Source organism: Platalea leucorodia (genome assembly GCF_965183815.1).
Source record: "Platalea leucorodia genome assembly, chromosome: 1".
NCBI classification, from domain to species: domain Eukaryota; kingdom Metazoa; phylum Chordata; class Aves; order Pelecaniformes; family Threskiornithidae; genus Platalea; species Platalea leucorodia.
In genome coordinates, this window is record NC_138823.1 from 137731307 (window position 1) to 137753386 (window position 22080).

General features: G+C 43.3%; 1 protein-coding gene across 2 annotated transcripts; it reads right to left on the bottom strand.

Annotated features, from left to right (window-relative positions):
- Positions 1 to 8630: 8630 nt before the first annotated feature.
- On the bottom strand, positions 8631 to 17309 carry ARL4A (ARF like GTPase 4A). 2 transcript variants are annotated; one of them, XM_082305940.1, is made up of 2 exons: positions 17243 to 17309; positions 8631 to 16688 (listed from the first exon to the last, which is right to left on the bottom strand). In XM_082305940.1, exon 2 carries the CDS (start codon positions 16602 to 16604, stop codon positions 16002 to 16004), a length of 603 nt encoding a protein of 200 aa, XP_082162066.1. In that variant the 5' UTR covers positions 16605 to 16688; positions 17243 to 17309; the 3' UTR covers positions 8631 to 16001. The 2 variants fall into 2 exon arrangements, with proteins under 2 accessions (XP_082162066.1, XP_082162065.1); XM_082305939.1 differs by lacking the exon at positions 17243 to 17309 and adding an exon at positions 16961 to 17082.
- Positions 17310 to 22080: the final 4771 nt, after the last annotated feature.

Sequence of the window (22080 nt, forward strand, 5' to 3'; positions counted from 1 at the left end):
TATTGCTTAATACTCAAGTCAGGTATTGCATATGTTGAACCCCACACTAACTGAGGAAACAAAGGTTAAAGATAAGTTACTAGGAATTACTTAAGCAAGCATGACATTTCTAAGGTATCATTTTTTTCCCCTACAACGTTGGTGGGAGGAACAAGAGAGAAAGGAAAAAGCATAGGTACCATTAAGATCAAGGCTTGCCTTTCTTATGCACCACATCAAGAAATAAAGTGGGCCAATGTACTGCAGTATGACCCTCAGAACAGACAGTTCCTTGTCCTCAGCCACATGAGATCTCCAAGCTTTATTTGACAGCCTTCAGAGTAGGATCAAGTTCTCATCCTTCTGTCCTCGCAAGTTAGAAAAAAAACAAACAAACACAACATACAAAAAAAGAAAACGCCACAAAAAAGTTTTCTAACTCTTCGACAGTCATCACTTCTTGTCATTGACCTCAGACACTTGCTGGTAGCCCAGAAATTATCAAACATAAGGGTTTTCACCCTCCAATTTCACTTTTTGGTAATTGTTGTGAAGCTTAAAAGTAGGCTTATAACATTATAGCCTACCGAATTTCCCTATTCTGCAGAAACAAGCTTGTATTTTGATTAATGAATCAGAGAGTGAATCACCGTAAGTATAGCAATTGCATACTTACAAGTTTTTCAGAAACTTAGAATCCTTGCTTTGAGACTGAAAAAAGTTCCATCAGTACACTGTACAGTGATGTAACAGGTGTGTGTGTGTTAGAAAAATATCAAAATAACAATCATAAGAACCCTTTGTGGATTAAGACAGGCAGTTAAGAACTGAGGTTCAGCTCTTACTTTTGCTTAAAGCAATTTCAGTTCTTTAATTTGGTGATGGCAGCCAGTGAGACCAATGACACCTATCTAGGAATCCTCTGGAGTCCGCAATATCTTTTTTTGCAGCTTTTCAAAAACAAAAAAAAAGTACCATTTTATTGGATTATGTTTTGTTCACGTTGTTATTACTTCGCAAACATCAAGGCTCCGATTTCACGATCCAGAATTTAAGGTATTGCCACCATTCAGCCCCATCTTTTGAATCTCTGCACGGCCCCCTCCAGTTGTGCTGGCACGCAAGTCCAGCCAGCTGCACTGTGAACTGATAAACTGGAAGATAACCCAGAAATTTCACTGAAGCCAGATCAGCTCACTTTAAGGGCCATAACACAGCTGCACGGGCAACTGTGCCAACACAGCTACAAGATGCAAGGCAACTTTTTTACTGAATACTTCATACCATAAAGATACAGCAAAAGAACCTAGCAGTTTAATTTTTCTTAAATCCTCTGCCTCATCCTATGAATATAGGAGTCAGAGAGATACAAGAGTCAGATTCCACTTTAAAAAAAAAAAATTCCAGCCTTAATATTGGAAGAGAGCTTGATAAATAAATAGATAGACCATAATCCAAAGAGTTGAATAAAAACCCCAAGATACTTTTAAGGATCATTAAAAAAACTGGTAAGAAAATGCTAATACTGGAAGTAACATTCTTAAAGACTGCAGACCTTGGCTACAGGAAAGCCTTTATCCAGACAACATTCCCCTGGGAGAAGCAGCACGCCACCAGATTGTATCCCTTTTGCTTAATCACAGTGAAGAAATTTAGAAGCTGTTAATACCTGGAAGCCACAGAAAAGTTTGAGAGGACACACTGAAGGAACTTGCCATAACAAGACCAGGCATACACTACAAGCCACAGAAATAGCCCTGTGCTTTGTTAAAGCACTAGGAGAAGGTGTCAGGTGCGTACTGCCCGGACCAGACACACACCCCCCCACCTTGGGCAGGCGGTGGGGAACAGCAGACCCATCTCCCCTGCTCTTCCAGAGGATCCTGACGCAACATCACACCAGCTATGATGTCCAGGGCTTGCAGAAGAGGAGGCAGCAGCCCCCCATGGGGCTGCACCGCAGGAGTGTTATGCAGCCATAAGCTGCAATGGGACCCACTGTTCATGGCAAGGCTCAGGCTTGGCCCCTCTCTGCATTTCCACCAAAGGAAGTGGGTTACTCCCTATTGATTATCAGAAGGAAAAAAAAAAAAAAAAACCACCAACGAAAAAAGGCTGGGCTCTGCCTGATATCTCCATCTGAACACTTACCAAAGTGACAACCATTTCTTCTAGTATTCAAACACCCCCAGAGTAAGACCTGCATGGAGCTGGTCTCCAGCTGTGCCTACCAAGGCTGGGCAGAAGAATTACACACGACATCCACCCTGTCCCCAGCTTGTTGGGGCCCCTCACACTGATCAGGCTCTCAAGATAAGACTGCCAAGGGCTGAGCACACAGGCTGGCCTCTCCCACCCCTTCCGAGGCACAACTGCTCCACAGGAGCAGAGGACTTTGAACCACAGAGCCACCTCTTCAAGCTGCAGCTGCATGTGACTGCATACCGAGCCTACACTCCAAGTACATTGGCATGGAGCTGCCAGGAGACCTGAAGCCTTGCTGAAGAGAGGAGGAAGGCAGGAGAGCCTGCTGTGCTGGCATCACTAGGATATACCCTGGGACAGGGCTACAGCTCCAGCCCAGTCACCCAGAAGCAGGGGCTGCCTGAGAGTCCCTTCTCCCCTTGCTTTGCGCTTCTTTTCCCTGGAGAAGAGCATGCCCATCTGCAACTAAGAGCCTCTCCAAACACCTAGCAGCCTGAGAGTCACCAGTAAAACTATCCAAATGGAAGACATAAGAGACGTTCACTGCTTTTTCCATGCCAACTTCAGCAAAAGATAGATCATTTCACTGAACCAGCACAAACTGAAACAGAACACCACGGTGCACAAAAAGGTAAGCATCAGTACTTACCACTGACAGCGATAACCACCCCCCACCACCACCAGTACTTCAGACAGAAACATTACACTATTCAACTCTTATCGTTATGCAACCTATGTCAAAGTCACTTTAATTGCTTTCCCCAAGAGAGACTTTATGAGCAGTGCAGCACATTTCGGAGCCCACATAGGTCAGACAAAGCCTCTGGCTGGTCATGCAGAGGAGGGCAACGTGGATGGCATTGCTCTGCAGGCCCAGAGACACCAAGCTGACAGTTTCTGGCTCTAGACACCACTGACAACTGACCAAAGAAACGCAGCAAAGGGCTCTTCAAACACTGTAACAACAGATTAGTCATTAGTCTCCCTATCAAAATATTTCTCAAGAGATCTTATCCTGTTTTTACATTCCTTATGGAAGAGTAGCAAGGTTATTGCAATACCCTCAGTGTTCTCTTCGAGCTCTTTCAAAGGCAAGAAAGAGGAAGAAAATTCAGCAGTCTGCTTGGATACAGGATTATTTGATCCACATCAGGATCAAAAGCAAGCTTTCCAGAATCGCAGCACAGGACACAGGTAGACACATGTAGAGTCCAATACCATCGCTGCAGGGACAGGAGTCCAGGGTACAGGGGGGAGAAATTCAAAAGCTGGATCCCCATTCTTATTGAACTGCTATTGGCACTGTAAGAGCTTTTTAGTACATAGAAAACACACTGTTGTGGGGATTCCCTCCGCTGAGCTGGGTAAGGCAGACTACCAGAGCCCAAGTGAGCCTAGAGCTGCTAGAGCTTGTTGAAAGGAACGTTCTCAGCTGCTAGCACACAAACGCTAGCTTTGAGACAAAAGTAACCTAGCACCTATATCAACTCAGCACGCAGCACAAAAGCTCTCCCACATTTGCTGCCTAGTTCACCAGCCCTGTTCCAGAGAGCATCCTAGGGGCTTTACTGCTGAAGGCCACTGAACTGAACAGCTTGATAGAAGGAGTACTAATGTAGTTCACTTTGCACCACAAAAAAAAAAAAAAAAAAAAAAAAAAAAAGAGAGAGAGAGAAACTCAAACACACCAAAACCACACACACAACACCCTGTCAAGTATTACTATTACCAAACAAAACCTGGAGTCACTTGTTTACTGAAATTCATTTATTAGAAGGCAGTTAATAGGGCCAAATAAACAGATATGAGAAAAGTTTCCATAATTAAGTTTTACTTGCCACCTACCAACTAGTGTTTACAGCCACGTTCAATAGTTTTTTTTTTTAATAGCTTCCAAACATTGTTGTATTTTCTTGCAGACTGCATTTTTGGGGTTTTGTTGTTGTTGTTTGTTTGTTTTTCTTTGTTTGTTTGTTTTAAGTCTTTTTTCATACATTTCTACATTTCAGTGTGTAGTAATAATAATCACAGCAGGCTCAAAAAAAAAAAACACAACTCAATGGCCCAACAAACAACATTACTACTCATATTAAAAAAGAGATAAATGCTTGCCAGGTTCCCATCCCGCAAACACAGAAACTCCTAGCGACCCCAAACATCCAAAAGTAGCCCTGTTGGTTCTCTAGTCCTCTGCAGGATCACACCTCTGCACCAGTCTCCTCTTCTTCAGGACAGAAAACACTCTGAATCCCAACAAATTCAGCACTAGTAAGTGGCAGCACTATGTTATGCATTATTAATTCACTGCCACAGGCCTGAGAAGCAATAGGTAAATGCTTTCTACGCACATCTGCGGTGGAAGGGAGAAAGCAAGCTAACAGGCACAATGCAGTTTTTCAGCAGCAGTCTCAGTTCCAGCTTAGATGTCTTCACAACCCTGGTTTAATCCACACAATACACAGAGTGAACAGGATGTTTACAGAAACAGATACCATCTGCTTTGGAGTCTATGTACAGTTATTTTCTTACTAGAGATAACTGATAGGACGTCATAGCACCTGGTCTCACATCAGAGATAACAAGCCTTGGGGAGGTACACCCTTACTGTGCTTTCACATGTGATATGGTGATCTCTCACTAAGCCTGCACACCAGCTTTCTTTTAAGATCAAACAATGCCTCAACAAAACAAAGTCTCACGCTTTTCCCCAAGACTACAGAAGTGCACAATATGCTCAGTTTAGTCATTCACTAAATACCAAAGCTCATAGCACCGTACCCTAAGGTCTCTACATACTAGGTCTCTTCTTTCCTCTGCTACACCTCCCAGCATTTCAGCTTGGCTTCCTAAAGAAATAAATTACATGTAATTTCAGAGCACTGGCTGTAGTGGCTTTTGAACCCTTTAACCAACAAAAAGTTGGGCCATATTAGATACTTTAAAAAGTATTAAGGTATTACAATTTTCACAATACAGAGACAAGGGAGACCCCTTTTTATAGCCCCTCCTAAGTGAGGCTTTTCTTATCAGAAAGACTTATCAATTACCCATACCTTGTTAGACAGAAGGAAACCTAGAGACACCAGAGCAATTCATAGCTTCTGCTTACAGAGCTCCTCACTCCCATCTTGTTTCTCTGCTCAGGTCACCCCTGACTACCAGCTAGCAAACTTTCTTTTAACAAATCTCACCCTCTAACAATTTCAGCCTGATTGCTGGTAGCCTTTCGATAGTCACAGGAGAGTGATTGCAACTCCTAACACATGCAGAGGCAGGCGCAGGTGTTGCTAGACTCAATTACAGTATCAATGAGTAGGTGGGGATTTACTTACATTTTCGAAAAAGAAACATAAAAGTTTACTATCTAAAAGCTTTTATAGATGGCAGTTTTGTTGCACAATTCTACAGCCTTATCTCGCTCCCACTGCATTCAATGAAAAAGCTACCTTTGCATACGCAAGTAGTATGACTGAGCCATAAAACGCTACAGGAGGAAGTAATTTGGTTTACTGATTTCTCTAGCAAGAATAACTGGACTGTGAAATGTAGTGTTCACTCTAAATAAAAGCTTTCACTTCACTTTTCCTTAATAGATATTATTTAATATACTGGTCTTTGTATTTTTCTTCTATGAACAGTGTGGTCATTGAGCAGCACTCAGAAGCACTGGGGTGGCTTTGCTAAGGAAAAGCACTGCAAGAGCCTCTCAGCGGCTGTAGATTGACACAGATTTCAAATGGCAGACACCTGCATTTTCCAGCAGAGTAGCTGGCACAGATTTGGGGCTATCATTTAGGATATAAATATAGACAGTTGGTATAAAAGGCAGGTGTCTATATTTGAGTTAATCAGCTTATGCTTTTTGTAGAGCAGGGAGAGAAACAAATCACACCACAGGGTGATTTATCTGACCTTAGATACCACTCCTGAACTAAGATGACTCATACCCTAGACAAACACATTTATTTCCATGAATGGTAAAAAGATCTAGAGATGCCTAAATCAGACAAGAATGCCTAATTTTTAGAGGTCTAATATTAGGTAAAATGAATCCTGACTGTTGTGCCTGTATTATATGGAAAACCCACAGCACTGCTCCTGGGAGGGCTTTATAGATGTGCTAAACTTTCCTTAGGGAGGTAAATAAAAAGAAATCAGGTTGAGTAGAAAGGTACTCTAAACTTGACCCAAAGCTCTTGAAGTGAGTAAGGATTTTCCAACACAAAATGGGTACTTATGGCCACCCCACTGAAAGTGGGAGTAGCTATTTAAAAGGAAGAAAGGAAGGAAAAAAAAGTGCTTGCTTTTTTTTTTTTTTTTTTTTTTGACTACATAGGATTTGTGCTCTCCATAAAATTGGCTGGGCAAAGTGTGAAGAGCATGTCTACTCTTCTGAGCAGATCAACACTCCTTGGTAAGGATGTGCAAGAGCTGCTTTGTGCAGGCATGTACAAGCAGCTAAAATGAATGCAAAGGGAGGATAAAATATTGCAGATTCAAACAGCTGGATTCTACACCCCCTGTGCAGAGGCTTAAATGAATCCATAAGGAAAAAGCCAGAAGTGACTGAGGTCAGACTAAAGCCATCATTAATACAGAATCCAGGTGTTAGTTCTACCTTTAAGAAAAAAATGCTTTTCTATGCAAGAAGATACTATGCCCAGGCAAGCTATGCCCTTAGTAACCCTCCGGATAATCTCAGGGTTATCTAGATGGGGTGAGCAAACATGAAAAGATTCAGCACTTCTGCTGAGACTAGAGCCTTCTCCAATTTTTATTTTTTTGATGGTTTAGAAAACAGCCAGGAACTTTTACAAGCACTGGCTTTTCCACAAGACAGAGAAAACCCTGCATTTGATTTACTTTTACACATCACTACTGCTAAGAAAATGTACTTAGTGAATGAGAGGATTTGAAATGATACATTAAAGAAACTAAGGAAGGACATGTCCATAGTTCTGTCCTCTGTGTATGTCCAATCCTACAACTGTAACTGCATAGAAATAGCTCTACTGACACTGGTGACAGAGCTTCACTCGCCGTGAATGAGCTCTGCAAGTTTGCGTGATGTACACGCATGTACAATGAATGCAAAGGGAGGATAAAATAGTGCCAGTTCAAACAGCCGGATTCCTTACCCCCTGTGCAGAAGTTTAAGTGAATGCATAAGGAAAAAGCCAGAAGTGATTTAGGTAGGTGATTTTGTGTAGGTCTGATTTGCAAACACTAATGATTGCAACTTTTAACTTAAGACAAAATTTTCAAAGCTTTCCATTTGGAACTGTGAGTTCACGCCATTTCATTTCAATAAACAAAATTAACTTTGAGCTAGAAAAGGCAGAAAAGCACAATAAGCTTATTTTTCTTTTATTTACATTCCCCTCTAATATATATTTTTATTTAATGTGGTAAAAGGCGAAGTTAATACTCTGTGCCAAGTTTCAGGTAAGTGTGAAATTTCAAGGCTTATTAGGTTATTAAGCTTCTGAAATAAGGACTTATATTTATAGAAGAAGTGCTGACACAACATGAACTCTGAGCAGTGGTAATGCCACCACAACAGCATGGTTCATATGCAGTGTGAACAGCCCAGACTACCTTATCCTAATAAAACAAAAGATTTAAAAGAGAGGAAATTATTTCAAAGAATTGTATTTCTAGTGCTGTCATGTTTGTAGTCACATTTGGGTTTAAATGACAGGAAAACATGAATCTATTTATATATTCTCAAGTTACACCCACAAAACAGGATCCCAGAGAAATTCTCACAAACAGGGTTTGCAAGAATACAACAGAAGTGTGTGTAGGCAGGTGAGCGTGCCTAGATGGATTATGTATGTAATCAACATGTAAAGCTCCATAATGCTGAAAATAATAAATTGTTGTGAATGTGTAAGGGTGGAAAGTGCATTTTACATGGATTATCTGCCCTAGTTCCTGTTCTTATTTTTGGAAAGCAATCAGCTCTTCGTGAGAACTCAGCACCACGCTGAGCCACCCTGGGGCTTTTCATGGCCCAGCCCTTCACTTTGCATTATCATCTGTTAGCAGCCACATCCTGTGCAGACTCATTCATCGCAGCCAAGAAAGGCAGAGACAACAGGAGACCCTCTGAATCCCGAGGTCTGAAATCACTCTAACATCTCTCACTGTACTACATAAAAGAAAGCTATCTTTTCAAAGGAATTTCCAGCCATTTTTGTTACTGACTATTCCAAATAAAAGCTTATTTGAATATGATGTGTTACTTTAACTCAAGATCTTTGCAAATCACCTTTACTTGAAAACTTTCATATGCTTGATTTGGAAGACCATATATTCATCCCAATTTAATTTAAACATAAAACGAAATAATTTTGACTACTTTTGCTTAATAGCTATGGTCAAATGCAAACAAAAATCAGGTACAGATGATCCAGTTTATGAATATTTATTCACTGATGAATATGAAATACATTCTTATTTTCAACTATGGTAATATTTTTGTTTTCCGTGAAGCTGAAGCTCATGGGGTTAGAGATAATACAGTATGTTGAACTTGTATTTTTAAACTCTGAAATGCATTACTTTTGGAATGGTACAATTTCCTGATGCCTGACTATTGAACACAAATATGTTACAAGTCAATCGACAAATCCAAATTACTGATACAATCTTTCTATAACTTTCCATTACACTGTATTTCTGTAATATCTTAATATCTCGCAGCACTTGTAAGCATGAATTTAAATGTAAGGTCAACTATGAGATTCTTGCTTTACACATAGATGAAGAGAATTCAGGGATAAAACGACCAGCGCTGGGTGGCTGGGCTGGATATACCAATCTTCAGTCTTAAACTTCCAGCTTTCAGCATTAACTCCAGTACTTTAAATTACATAGTTTGATATATTTGTTTTAAAGTTGCAATGTACAGCTGAGTCTTTGCACAGAATTTTTTCAAACAGTCTCCTATCATGATTACAGCAATAGCAGGACATAAGCGAACATTGTATATAAGCAAGTTATATGACAGAGTGGCAGAAACACAGTTACTGAACCATACAGAAATACAGTTTGCTGGTACCACTGCTACCATAGCACACAGTGAGGGATGTGTATTGATGTGGCAATAGGAGATCTGTCAAAAAGAATCAGTGTGGGCTCAGTCCATGAATCCCATTTGTCTCCAGTGTAACATGACTGATTACAGCTGAATTACAGTGACTTTAAATGTACAAGTCAATTTTCTAAGCTAATTAAAATCAGGGAGGCTAGTATTTCTAAGGTTAGCACGATTCAGCTCCTATATGAAATACAGTATAATCAAGAAAAATGGAATATATATCTCTGATTCAAATAGAAACTCAATAGCTGGAGTTCAAGGGAAACAGTGCTACTAATAATCCCTAGATTGCCATTTTACTGTATCACTTATAACAGGAACCAAATAGGAATAAACTGTATTTTCAGAGATATTGATACAATAATCACAAAGAATCAAAAATTTCTTTGAGAAACCAGGTTGGCCCACAGAAGCACCTCAGATGGACAGCTAAAACATACATCATGGATATATAAGTTCAGTATTACCACTTAAAACTGTAGACACCTTACATTGATGGTCTGCAAGCTGTTGAAGGCATCTTAGAGATCATCATGCAACTGGTGTCAAAAAAGAGGAGCCCATGCTTACAACAGCATCCAATAATTATAAGACCAGCGGAGTTCAGCTAATGTTAGAAACAAGAAGATATTTTTAGAAAATTTCCCTCTTATAGGTCATCTTTGTCCATGTTAAGCCAGCTTTACAAAAAGACTGGTTTTAGCTACCCAAATCACTGCAGCAAAGGTGAACACTCTACCCTGACCCTCTTCCCTCACAAACTCATCCTTGTGACGCCCAACTCAATGATGTTCCAATATCAAAACTTATTAAAGCTTTTAGGGCAAATGACATTGGAATGGGAAAGAGATGAAAATGTTATGCTCCAAAGAAAATTATTCTTATTTATCATTCATAAAGCAGTAACAGAAGATAAGCAGTTACAGGGTTGGTGGTACCTCTGGACTGTGTGTGGTGTCTGGGTATCAGGCTTCACACCTTTACCTCGCCTGACCTAAATTTTACCATTCTGCTATTTTTAGAAAAGACCTTGAAATACAGCAGCTTGTGTGCCAGCCAGGAGCCCTCAGCACGTTTAACAAGGCTCAACGCCCCTGCTAACCTTCTCCTTTGTCAGTGGACCCAGAGATTAATGCGGTGATTAGGTGGCTTTCTTAAGTGAGGTATTGTTTCATTTCAGCAATAGGAAAACTACAGTGCATAAAACAATAAAGATTTTAAACCAATTAAACAGCCTAAAAGCATATCTATTTCCCTTAGGGCTCAGCGTGTCTTGAAAAGCTAGGAAAAACCAATAGTTTCAAATCCTCTCTCCCTCCACGCACCCCACAGCCAACAAGTGTACTCGACCTTCTCCTTCCTAACTATTCTGTCATCTTGAGCTCTTAATTCTGGTGGAGCAGCTGTGTAAATATAGCTGAAACTAAGAAATCATAATCTTCACAGCTCAGGGACTATCATCTCTTACCTTCCTGAGCTGTTTGCAAGCAAGTATTTAGACTGGAAGCACTGTATGGCCTCCCTGCCTGCTTTCTCTCCTTCGATTTTGGGTTTGCCTTTGAATGAAATCAGTACATGGATACTCGGTGACTGTGCCATTCGCCGGGCCCCGCGGTGAGCGGGCAGAGTGCAGGCAGCGTCGCCCCGCCACCGCACAGGTGCCTCAGGTCGCTCACAGCCAGCACCAAAGCAACAGGACACCGACAGGGAGGAAACTCAAGTTCTTAATTTGCTGCTTGGGATTGTTTTTCAGCTAGGTCTTTGAAACTGCATTTTTTTTGCTTCTTTACAGCTGGTTTAAGACGACTGACTAATGCTTTAAAGAAGTGCAAGGTACCAGCTACGTATCACCCCTTTATTTTGTTCTCAGATAGGTAGGATGGCTGTGGGAGCCCACATGGCAACCCCAGGCGTCACCCTACTGTGCAGGCAGGCTGTGTATTTCCCCTCGGTTTAAAAACACGTGCAAGAGTTTATCCACACTGCTCTTCAGTCTTGCACTGCTCCTAAAAATAATCACAGCCTGGAGAGCAGCGTGAGAGGGGCCGGCCTTCACAAACCTATGTCAGTCAGGATTAAAAAAAAAAAATAAAAAAAAATAAAAAAAAAAAAAAATATATATAACAAAATGCTTTCCTCATCCGCCAGAATAAACCAACAGGAGACGATGCCCATTCACAGCTCCCTACACGTCCCTTCCAGCAGCAACAAGAGCTGTTTTGGCTCAGGGACAGGAGGCTATCGCTGTCAGAGCGGGGCTGTAAGCTGTGACCCTCTCCAGAGACGAGTCACCCAACAGTAAAGTGAAAACACTGATCCAAAAAGCACCGATTCATGCCCAGATTTCTCTGTCAAAAGAAGTTAAAGGAAGATAGCACTATGAGTATACGTTTGCTAGCCTTCGTGCATTGCAATCTGCACAGCTGAATGAAGAATGCACGTTAAGGTTGGTGCCCTACATATAGCGTATGCAGATTGCCTACATTTTCCACACTCTTTACCAAGTCCTCCTTTGCAGTATCAATGCAGTATCTAAATCGTCCTCCAATGCCAAGAATGACACTCTCCTCTCGACAAAAAGTTTCAGCCAGACACTAATTAACACCCTGCTACCTGTAAACAAATGATCCAAAATGCAGATAATCCCCCAAGGCGGCAGAGCTGCCTTCATGCAGATCTGCTGGGGTCCAGAAGGGCTTGCTAGCCCCCCACCCGACCAGAGGGCTTTCGGCTCCTCGCCGCTCTGTGACTGCTGTGTCCTGGGCAGTGAACTCCTGCAGGACCGAAGTGCTGCGTAAGGTGGTACAGGAGCACCTCTCTAAGCCCGGCTGGGAACCGTGGACTGGCTGTGGGTGCTGCTTTCCACACGTGAAGGATCAACCAGGACAGAATAAAACATTAAAATTTGAAGAGAGAAAGGTTTCACCTATCACCTGGCTGAAAACCAATATTTGTATTTTTTTCAAATGCAGATGCACATTCAGCGCAACACAACTTCAAAGTCATGTCAAGAACTTGAAGGAGTCTCACCGTCCTACCGTACTTTTTCTAACTGAAACAGTCCTGAGCTAAAACATGGCCATGCAGCTCGAAAACAGAGACCAGATCCTGAAGGCTGGTTAACTTCATAAATGATTGCACGTGCCCAAACAGCTGAGGCAATGCCATACCAACTTTTGTAAGCTAAGACAACAGTGATGAGGTTACAAGACCTTGTGGTTTGTTCGTTTTTAACAGTGCTGTACGGATTTAAATGCAATTAAATTGCACCTCCTTAAAGGAGCAGCAGTTTGAGATATTTAACTTATCTAGTGCCTTGAAGTACAAAGTGCCATTTGTAGCCCATTTCAGCAAAAAACAGTTTAAAATTTGTGTAATTCCAGCATTGTAACAAAATTACACCTGCTTATTCAGCTCCTCTAAAGATTTTCTTACACATACCAGTATTTAGGCCAGAATTGTCAATTCACGGTATGGAAGAGAGTGATCCCAGGCTGACAGAACGATGCCAGCAGAAACTCAACCAGCTAAGATACCAAATGCTCTACTGCAATCACCAGTTTGTTCATAGTTGAAGACTTTGTCATAGTAATACAAAACACAGTTTTGGAAGTACAGCTACATTTGTGTATTTTACTCAGAACAGTTACTGTAATATTCCAGCAAAACAGTCCTAGTACAGATAAAGGTATAGCTTGAACGTGAAACTCATCCCGCACTCAGTTTTCTACTTCCAAGTCAGTATTAAATATCACAAGATAACAACCACGACGTTTTAGAAACGCTACTCTCCCCCTTCTCTCACTGCTTCCTCCAGAGTGCTAGAGTGCAGATCAGTCACGTCTTTGCATTTAAAATCATTTACTTAAGTTTTTATACAGGGAAGAGTTTAGGGAGACTGTCACCAGACAAAGACTAGCACCTTTAATAAGCAGAACAAAATACAGTTGACTTTTTCAAGCAGGATGCCTTTTCAACTATTCGCCAGAAAAGCCTCATGAATACTCAAAATGAAGCAATTATTACTTGGTATTGTACAGTTTGTTTCCTGGGTACAAACAGCCAGCCTGTCATCTCACCTTCCTCACCCTACTAGTCCCGTGCACCTGATAGGAACGGAAATGTTAGCCGGATTCTAACAACTACACCCCAAATTGATAGAGCTCAGCATCACTACTACAGCTTTTTCTCAAGACTGACTGTTAGTAACCTACATTTTGATGTTACATAAACAGAAATGAAAACATCAAGGTTTTGAGAGACAGGTTTGTATATTCTTGTTCAAACTTAGCAATTTTGATTTGCAGGCTAGATCAAGTTTGTCTTTCAGGTCCAGAAACTAATTAGGACCTTCCATATCTCCTGCCACATTCTACTCCCTGCCGTAAAATCCGAGGAATAAATTCACCCACGGCTTAAGCACATGTGAATCCCTCAGACAGCTTCAGATATATGAGCCTGAAGATACTAAATTAAGTACCACCTGTGAGTACATGTGATAAATGCCCAACATCGCCTATTAAACGTTGCACATAACACAAAATAGGTTCAGCTATATAGAAGATTTTTCAAATTACACAAGATCCATCACTTCAGAAAGGAGTCACTGCAGTTAATATTTCTTCTGTGAATCTACAGACATGCCATTGATTTAAAGTTTTTAATGAGATACCTGCAATTTATAACACCGTGACATTTATGAGCCTCACCACATTTATAAGACTTTGGTTTTCATCAGAAATAGCTCTACTGTTATTAGAATCAATACGTGCACAGAGGTTGATGAGAAGATACTGCTGCAGTACAAGAAGTCAGACACCTTCTCTCTGCAGGCTTGTTTTGAATTGTTTATTAAGGTTTAAGAAGTCATCCACATTTCTATAAATATAGACATTACTTGAGTAAGTGACTTACAATGTCACCAGTGCAGGTACATATATAACCAACATACAAAAGCTCCACTGGAAGCTACTTCAGTTTATTCAAAAAGGACCAAGATGTCATAAAAAAAACCAGCTGTCACTTTCAGTTATTGAAGACACTAAAGTGCATTTTTGGTTACCTCCTGGATGAACAGCTGCTGGTTAAAAAGTTTGATTATTTTTTTTAAACATACATATCTAAGTTACATTGACTGACATTCAGGTTTGTAGCTGTCATCCTCCTGATACATGGCAGCAGATAAGAAAAATGTATTACTTTGCTGGTTGAGTAAAAGGAGGAAATAGGTTTTGCTTTTTTTTTTTTTTCCTTTTTTTTAAGCCGGTATTTCAAACAGAAGTTTAAAGAGAATCTAACATTCTGATGAATTTTTACAGCACCACTAAAGTTAGTCTTAAAAATCCAGGCTCTGTTTTAGCCCTTTTAATTGCTAGCCAGTATCTAAAGAGTCACTTGAAGCTCTGTACCAGTAAGAAAAACTACCCTCCCTTTTCTGTCAAGCACTATCCTGCCCAGTTAACACTGTTTGCACACTCTGTAAACAAGAACAGCTTAAAGCATAATTAAAGCAGAACACAGGCCCATCTTGAAAGTCTTCTTCCCCCACTCCCCCCCCCCGCCCCCGGCAGTGTCAAATGTTTTGAGTGTATAAAGCATTATTACATTCCTAACCACAAAATACTTTAAGAGTCACGATAAAAAAAGCATACGTTGAAAGTGACATAGCAATACCACTTTAATAAAATGGGGTATTTTGGAGAGATACAAGATGTGCTCTGCTAATTTTAACTCCATCTTTACTTCATTATAATTTTGTTTTATTGCCAGAAAAGTCACCAGTAGAGCAAAGAATGCTGCACTGGTTAGAACCACAACAGCCAGAGTTGTTCTTTATAGCTCCTTTACTGCAATTAATTTACTTTTAAGTTGATAGTAGGAGGACATAACACTCATCATTCAGAAATAAATTACTATTTTTGAGTAATAGTTTAAACCTGATTAGCACTGTATAATGATGAATGGCTACTTCTAAAAAATAAAAACCTTACATACCAAAAACATGCTATATGTTGGGAAACCACTTTTCCATGCTCCAGCGTGTTGTTTACATTTTTTACTTGTCAGAAAGTCTTTCTTTTATCAGTTGAAGAATCCACAGCACTTAAATTTCAAGTATTTGAACTGAACATGATTCAATTTCAAAAAGTGCCAAATTAAAAAAACTACACATGTAGCCAAGCTTTCATAGAAATCCCCAAACAAGATAAAAAACAGCCTCTCAAAATAATGGGTTACTAGCTTCATACATGTTTTTAAAGCTGTATAATGTTCACCTAAACACTCCACTTACGAGCATTAGAAGTTTAAAAACACAGAACACCTTCAATGCAAATTGCTTGCAGAGGGCACCCTCAAACATATGAATACAACACTAAGCAGAAACCCCTCATTTTATTTGGCTATTTAGACATCCATGTCACATATACCCACCCATCCATTTCCTGATAGTATTACATCATCTATTAGGGCTTCTGAAATAATGCAGAGCCATAAAACTCTGGAGAGACTAGTTAAAAAAAAAAAAAAAAAAAAAAGGGAAAAAAAGTTCCATAACTGCACAGCCTTCCACACAGCAAGGCTGTGCAACTGATTGATTGTTTAACGTAACTAAGCTTAACGGCATCCAAACGAGCAGGCCTGGGTTTGGAAGCTGTCATATGTCAAATTTTGACCATGTAACTACTCTAAAATAGAAAGGTCAAAATGGAACTCATCTCTTCTTTTTCTGCTGCCTCAACATTTTCCTTCGCTTAATTATCATATCATGTAGTTTCTCCAGTCCCTCTTTGAGTCCATCTCCAATGATTGCACAGGTAGGCTGCAAATGCCAGGGAGTCGAGGAACTCAGCTCGCTCATTGCTAACATTTTCTCAATTTCAGAAAGGGAGAGAGAGTTCCTCAAGTCCTGCTTGTTAGCAATGATAAGGACAGGCACTCCTTGATTTTCAGATATCCTAGTAATTTTATGAAGTTCTGTTTTGGCCTCCTCCATTCTCTCGACATCGACAGAGTCCACCACAAACACAATGCCATCGGTGCACCTTGTGTACGACTTCCACAGCGGCCTCAGCTTCTCCTGGCCGCCCACATCCCAGAAGTGGAAAGTGACCGTTTTCGAGTTGCCCAGCGTCACTTTGATTTTCTCCGTATTAAATCCTTTAGTGGGGACAGTGTTGACAAACTCATTGAACTGCAGTCTGTAGAGCACGGTCGTCTTTCCAGCGGAGTCCAGTCCCAAGATGACGATGTGGAAACTCTGGAAGGAAGGCAGGCTGGAGAGGATCGGCGTCTGGTCCGAGAGTCCATTCCCCATTGCCAGAAGGGAAGGTGACAGCAGGCTGCCACGAGCAGAGGCCGGCTCCCACGGCTGCGCTCGCCGCCGCGCTAGGCTCGGATCCTGCCAACGACACAGGCGGCGTTAGCCCACGGCTGACCCCCCCTCCGCCTCGGCCGGGGTTCGGCGGCCACAACGCGCCGGCCACCGCCGCCGCCGCCCCGGCTACGCAGGCGGCCGCGGGCAGCGCGAGGCGGAACGCCACACGTCCGCCGCCCGGCCCAGCCCCAGCGGGCTCTGCCGCCCCGCGGCGCGGCGGCGGCCGCTACCGACACTGCAGCTCGCCGGGCACCTGCGCCCCTCGCCGCCGCCGCCCCCCGCCGCCCCTCGCCTACCGCTAGGCCCCGCCGCGGTCGCGTCCCTCAGCGCGGGGAGGCGAGTGCAGCCCGCGCCCCCATGCCCGCGCGCCGCCTCCGCCGCACGCGCCGCTGCCGTTGCCGCTGCCGCGACTCCTCCGCATCTGGCGGCGAGGCGCCTCCCAGCCCGCGCCTAGCCCCGCGCGCCCCGCCCCGCGCCCCCATTGGCCCCGCCGCGCGGCGGAGGCGGGGAGGAGGGCGCGCTCCGCCTCTCCTATTGGCCGGCGGCACCGGCCACTCATCGGAGAAACCGATTTTTACCGTCCTCGGCCAAACGCCGGGGCCGAGCGCGGCCCGGGGAGAGGGCGCGGCCTCCGCGACGGCGAGGGCGCAGAGCGCTGCGCCCACGCCCTGCCTCAGCCGCCCCGCCCCGGGGCGGAGTCACGCCTCACACGGCCTCCTCGGGGGAAGCTGCCGCGCCCTCCGCCCACGGCGCGCGGGCCCGTGCCCCACCGGGAGGGCGGTGCCCGCCGCCTCCCACCCCCTGCGGCGGGCGGGCGGCAGCGCCCCGCCCCTTCGCCGGAGGCGCCTGCACTCATTGGATGTGGGTGCTGTCACTCTAGCCCCGCCCCCTAGCGGCCTCGCAGACGGCTCGGCGGCGCCTCACAGCGCACCTGCGCCACCGCCCGGGGTGCGCAGCCCGCGGGGGGGCCGGCGGCAACGCCCTTCCCCGGCCGCCCTTTCCCGCTGAGAGCCCCCGGTAAAGCCTGCCCCCCGCCCCGGGGCGGCAAAGGGCCGCTGCCGCGGCTGCTCCCCTCGCCCGGCCGTGGCGTCATCCCTCCCCTACCACCGGCCGCTCCCGTAGGCTCCGCGCGCCCTCCCGTCGCCTAGCAACGGGCTTCAAAGCGGCAGCTCGCGGGCCGCCTTCCCCCGGCGGCGGCCCTGCCCACGTGACCCGCGGCGGCCTGCGCCGGCGGCGCTCCGCCCGCCCCCCTCCCGCCCCGCCCCGCCGAGGGGCTGCCGGCAGGGCCGGGCCGGGCCGGGCCCGGTGTTCCCGCCGACGGCCCCCTCGGAGCGGTTCTGGGCAGCCCCGGGTGGAAAGCGCTGCCCCGGGAGGCCGGGGTGCCGCAGTGCGGTGGGTGCTGCCGTCAGAGCCTCAATGAATTGCCTTGCAGCGCCTGAGCTGCGGAAGTGGCGCAGCGGGCGTACCAGGCTCCGGGCCACCACCGCGCCTCAGCGGCTGCGGAAAAGCCCCTTGGCTGCCTTCCCCCCCCGCGCCCGGGGCCTCTGCAGGCGCTGAGAGGGGCGAAGCGAGGGGAGAGGGCAGTGCTGCCCGCGGGCTTTCCTGCTCTTGTTGCACGAATACGAGTGAGTGGTGCAGGGCCCTGGCCCGGCGGTGTGTGCCTACCGTACTCCTCTTGCCGGTCGCTTGTCCCCATGAACCAGGAGACAAACAGTCCGGGAGGAGCCGAGAGTAACCGAGGGGATGAAATCATCCTGTTACACACCTGGCACGCAGAGAGAGCAGCGGCGCTCCGGCCGGAGCGAACGTAAACGTCACCTAGCTTCGTTACAAGGAAGGCTTCCCACAGCACAAGGATACGTGAAGTAATTCTGCATTTCAATCTCTAAGCCTGATTTGAGTGGTTAAGTCTTACAAAGTCAGAACTAATCACTAGCGTCTAATAAGGCATTTTCGTACATTGCTGTTTCCAGAGCACGCAGGTTTTCGAGGAGGCCCGGAGGAGCATTTTGTCTCACATTCTTGCTGCCTCTCCACCACTCTGTTCCTTCCCGCTGCTCTCTTCACTTGCTGCATTTGCCACTGTAGTTTTTATACAGCTGTGGCAATGTGGCAACGGCTACTTCTGCCTGTGTTGGATGTACACCAGCTCGGTGTAAAACACCAATAGCACACGAAAGTATCAGATATGCTGACTTCAGAGCGGGGCATACTAGGAAAGTCTTCATCTATAACCCTTAGCTAGATAAAAATTAAATAAATCAATCTTTTTGATAAAAGTGTATGTTTAACTGCTGACTAAAGCTACTGTGCTACTGAAGTTACCATTTCAAGTGTATGTTTTCTCTACTCTGTACTACAATTAGCCAAGTCTTTTCACCAGCTGGGCTCCAGTAAAAGAGGAAAGGGGACATTTTCAATATTAACCTTGCATTTTTTCTAGAGGACTTTCAAATTTCTTGATGTGGCTGCTGAAAAAGGATGAATTTTTAAGAATATTCTGGCAATGATATTTTTTTCCCCTTGAAAGCATTGTACTTTATATTTTAAATCACAAAGAATTATGATGTATAAAAAAAGAAGTAATTTAATAGTAAAGGGACATCGTATAGCAACAAAAATTCCCCAGTGTGCTGCAGGCAAGGTTTCGTGTTATCAAAGTGTTAAGATACCCATTGTAGTCCTACTAAAAATAGCTAAATCCTCATTTGCTTACATCTGAGATTAATGTTTCACTGCTTTTAGCTTTGTTAGTTATTTATATCCTGATCTTGCAGATTACTCTCTTTGGAGGAAGTGGCCTACATCTATAGAAAAAGTAGGGGTAAGTTACAACACCTAAGGCCAACCAGTAAGGTTTCTGATTTGGCAGTATTTTACACTACTTTTTGCATAGTATAAAGAACTACACAGCATGCGATGTAATAGAAAAGCATTTATAGCGACACTAAAAGTGGCCTTTAATTATTTCATGGATGGTTTTCAGTAATTTAAATTGGTGGAAACCAGATAGAAATACCTTGTTAAGGAATACTACTAGAGATAATAGATTTATTCATAAAACTTGACAAGCTGAAATAGATCAAATTGACCTTTATCTCCACCTACAAAATTATGTATTCCCTATTTTTAATGGAAAAGTAAGCCTATTAGATACTAGTCTTCTAAACTTTAATGTCTGATTGTTACCATGATCTGTTCACACTTTAGCACAGCTTTATAACAACATATTTTAGAATTAATTCCACAAGGAGAGGTATGGGCCAGCTCCTACTTTTATTAGAGGTATTTTAATTTTAAACATAAAATGCAGAAAGATTGTCATTATTTCTTGCTCTGCTGAAAAGCAGTCAATACATAGTAACAGATTTTGGTGCCCTTGGAAAGGGAGGGATACAGAACTGATGATTTCCTAGAGTATAGCATATCCACCACACTAGATGGAGAAGGAATCTCATAGATTATGTGTTTCTTTGGAAGAACAGTCTTATGACATCAGGGAGATCATTTTAAGATTAGAAAGAAATTAACATCTTCAGCAAAATAAGTATATCTGTTTTTGTAAATATATACATGGAAAATGATCCACACTGTCCAGAAAATGCTTGGAGAAGTAGATTCTCCTTTTTCCCTCCCTACAGTTAATTTAGCTCATCCACCTGTTGTAACTTGCTATAAAGTGAATTATGAACTCTCTGGGGCAGGGACTATTTTTCATTGTAAGTCATCTTAGTGTTTAGCACCTTGATCTTAATTAATGCCTGTAGGCATTTCTGCAAAACAGCTATTAAATAACAATCCAAGTTGATCAACTCCTCCCATGCACTTCATGCTACTTTAGAAGTCAAACGTGCAGGCTGGGCAGGTGTTCCAGGTGTTGTGAAGGGAGTAATGGTATCTAAATTAGTGGGAGTGTAAGAAAGCTGACACATTCAACCTCTGATAATTGAAGGTAAGGGTGAAGCAAGGCTTTGATTATTCCATAGAAGCCTTGAATGAAGGAGGTGTACAGCAAGAAGTATACTTACTTTCTTTTTAAGTATGTAGCTAAATTGGGGGGGGGGGGAGGGGCTGTCATTAGATGACAGGTGACAATAACTGCAAGATGCATGTATGAGGAAACTGAATGGAAAAAGGCTCCAGCCATGTGCAGACTTTGTAATGCAAAATAAGGAGGTGCCTAATTTCTGGGTTGGGGTCGTTTCTCCTACTGATACTTTTCTCCCTTCCTATCTAACTTGTCTACATTTCTGAGTTCTTTCTGGCTCAGCGTTCCTTACCGCGTGAAAACAACTGCAACTTCAGCTTCTCTGGGCTAAAAGCCTTGTCCCATTTCTTTGATACCAATTTACCAGGGTAAATGGTAATATATTATTTTCTACATATGCTTCATACATATTGTCTACATGTATTTTCCACACAGAAAAGGTAGTCTGGGACAAACCTTTGTGTTTAAAGAAGCAGCACCTGCATAACGTGTGGCTGCTTCATTATGGTAAAATAGTATTTTTTTAATTCCTAAATGATCCAGGAATAATTTTGGTTCAGGGCAGGTTAAAGCTGCAGCCATTAACTACCTCTGTGAAACACAGATAGTCCTTATTAGGGATATGGACCATGAAACTGATAGTGGCGAGAGAGAGGTGGTAAACTTTGCCAAGAAGGAATCAGCATAGAGTGGAAAGAGATGACTCTTGGAAATTTTAATATTATTACCCAACAGAGACTTAGGTTACTGTTTAATACGTACCACCTCATGTGCTGCAGGAGCTCTCTCACAGTGCCCAGATAACAACAAAGATGCAAAAGATCATCAAATGTCCACTTGCAATGCTGCAAGTGTTCTTGACAAGAAATCGTCTTTCATATGGAAATAGCAATTCATGGAAATTAAAAACCAGCAGTTCATGAGAGTTTCACTGTAGCAAGACATTAAATCAGAGCTTTCACTTAGTGCTGCTCATTTTACAGGTTAATTCCATTCAAGTAGATATGACTGTTGTTATACAAGCACATCTAGGGACAGAGCAGATGAGAAATTATTTCCAAAGCGAAGCCAGTCGGCTTGAATTTCCTTGGCCAGATAAGCACAGTATTCCTTTTGTTTTGGCTAAATGCCATCATTCTGTAGAACAGGTTAATGACGTTTATTATCCAGTTCAATAGCTAATCACCTTAGCAGTTATTTTTTAATAACACATGTTGCGAGTAGCACGCAAATCAAATGAAAAGTGAAATAAGACAAATGAACCAAATCCCATATACTGCAGATGCAGAGGGATACGGCCAGAACTATAGAACAGAAAGGACAGAAGCAAATATGAGCAAATGCAGAAGGAGGGAGAGGAAGAAACCAGCTGCATCATGGAGCTGAATTAGCTGTAAACCACAAAGGAAGGAAGTCACAAGGAGAATG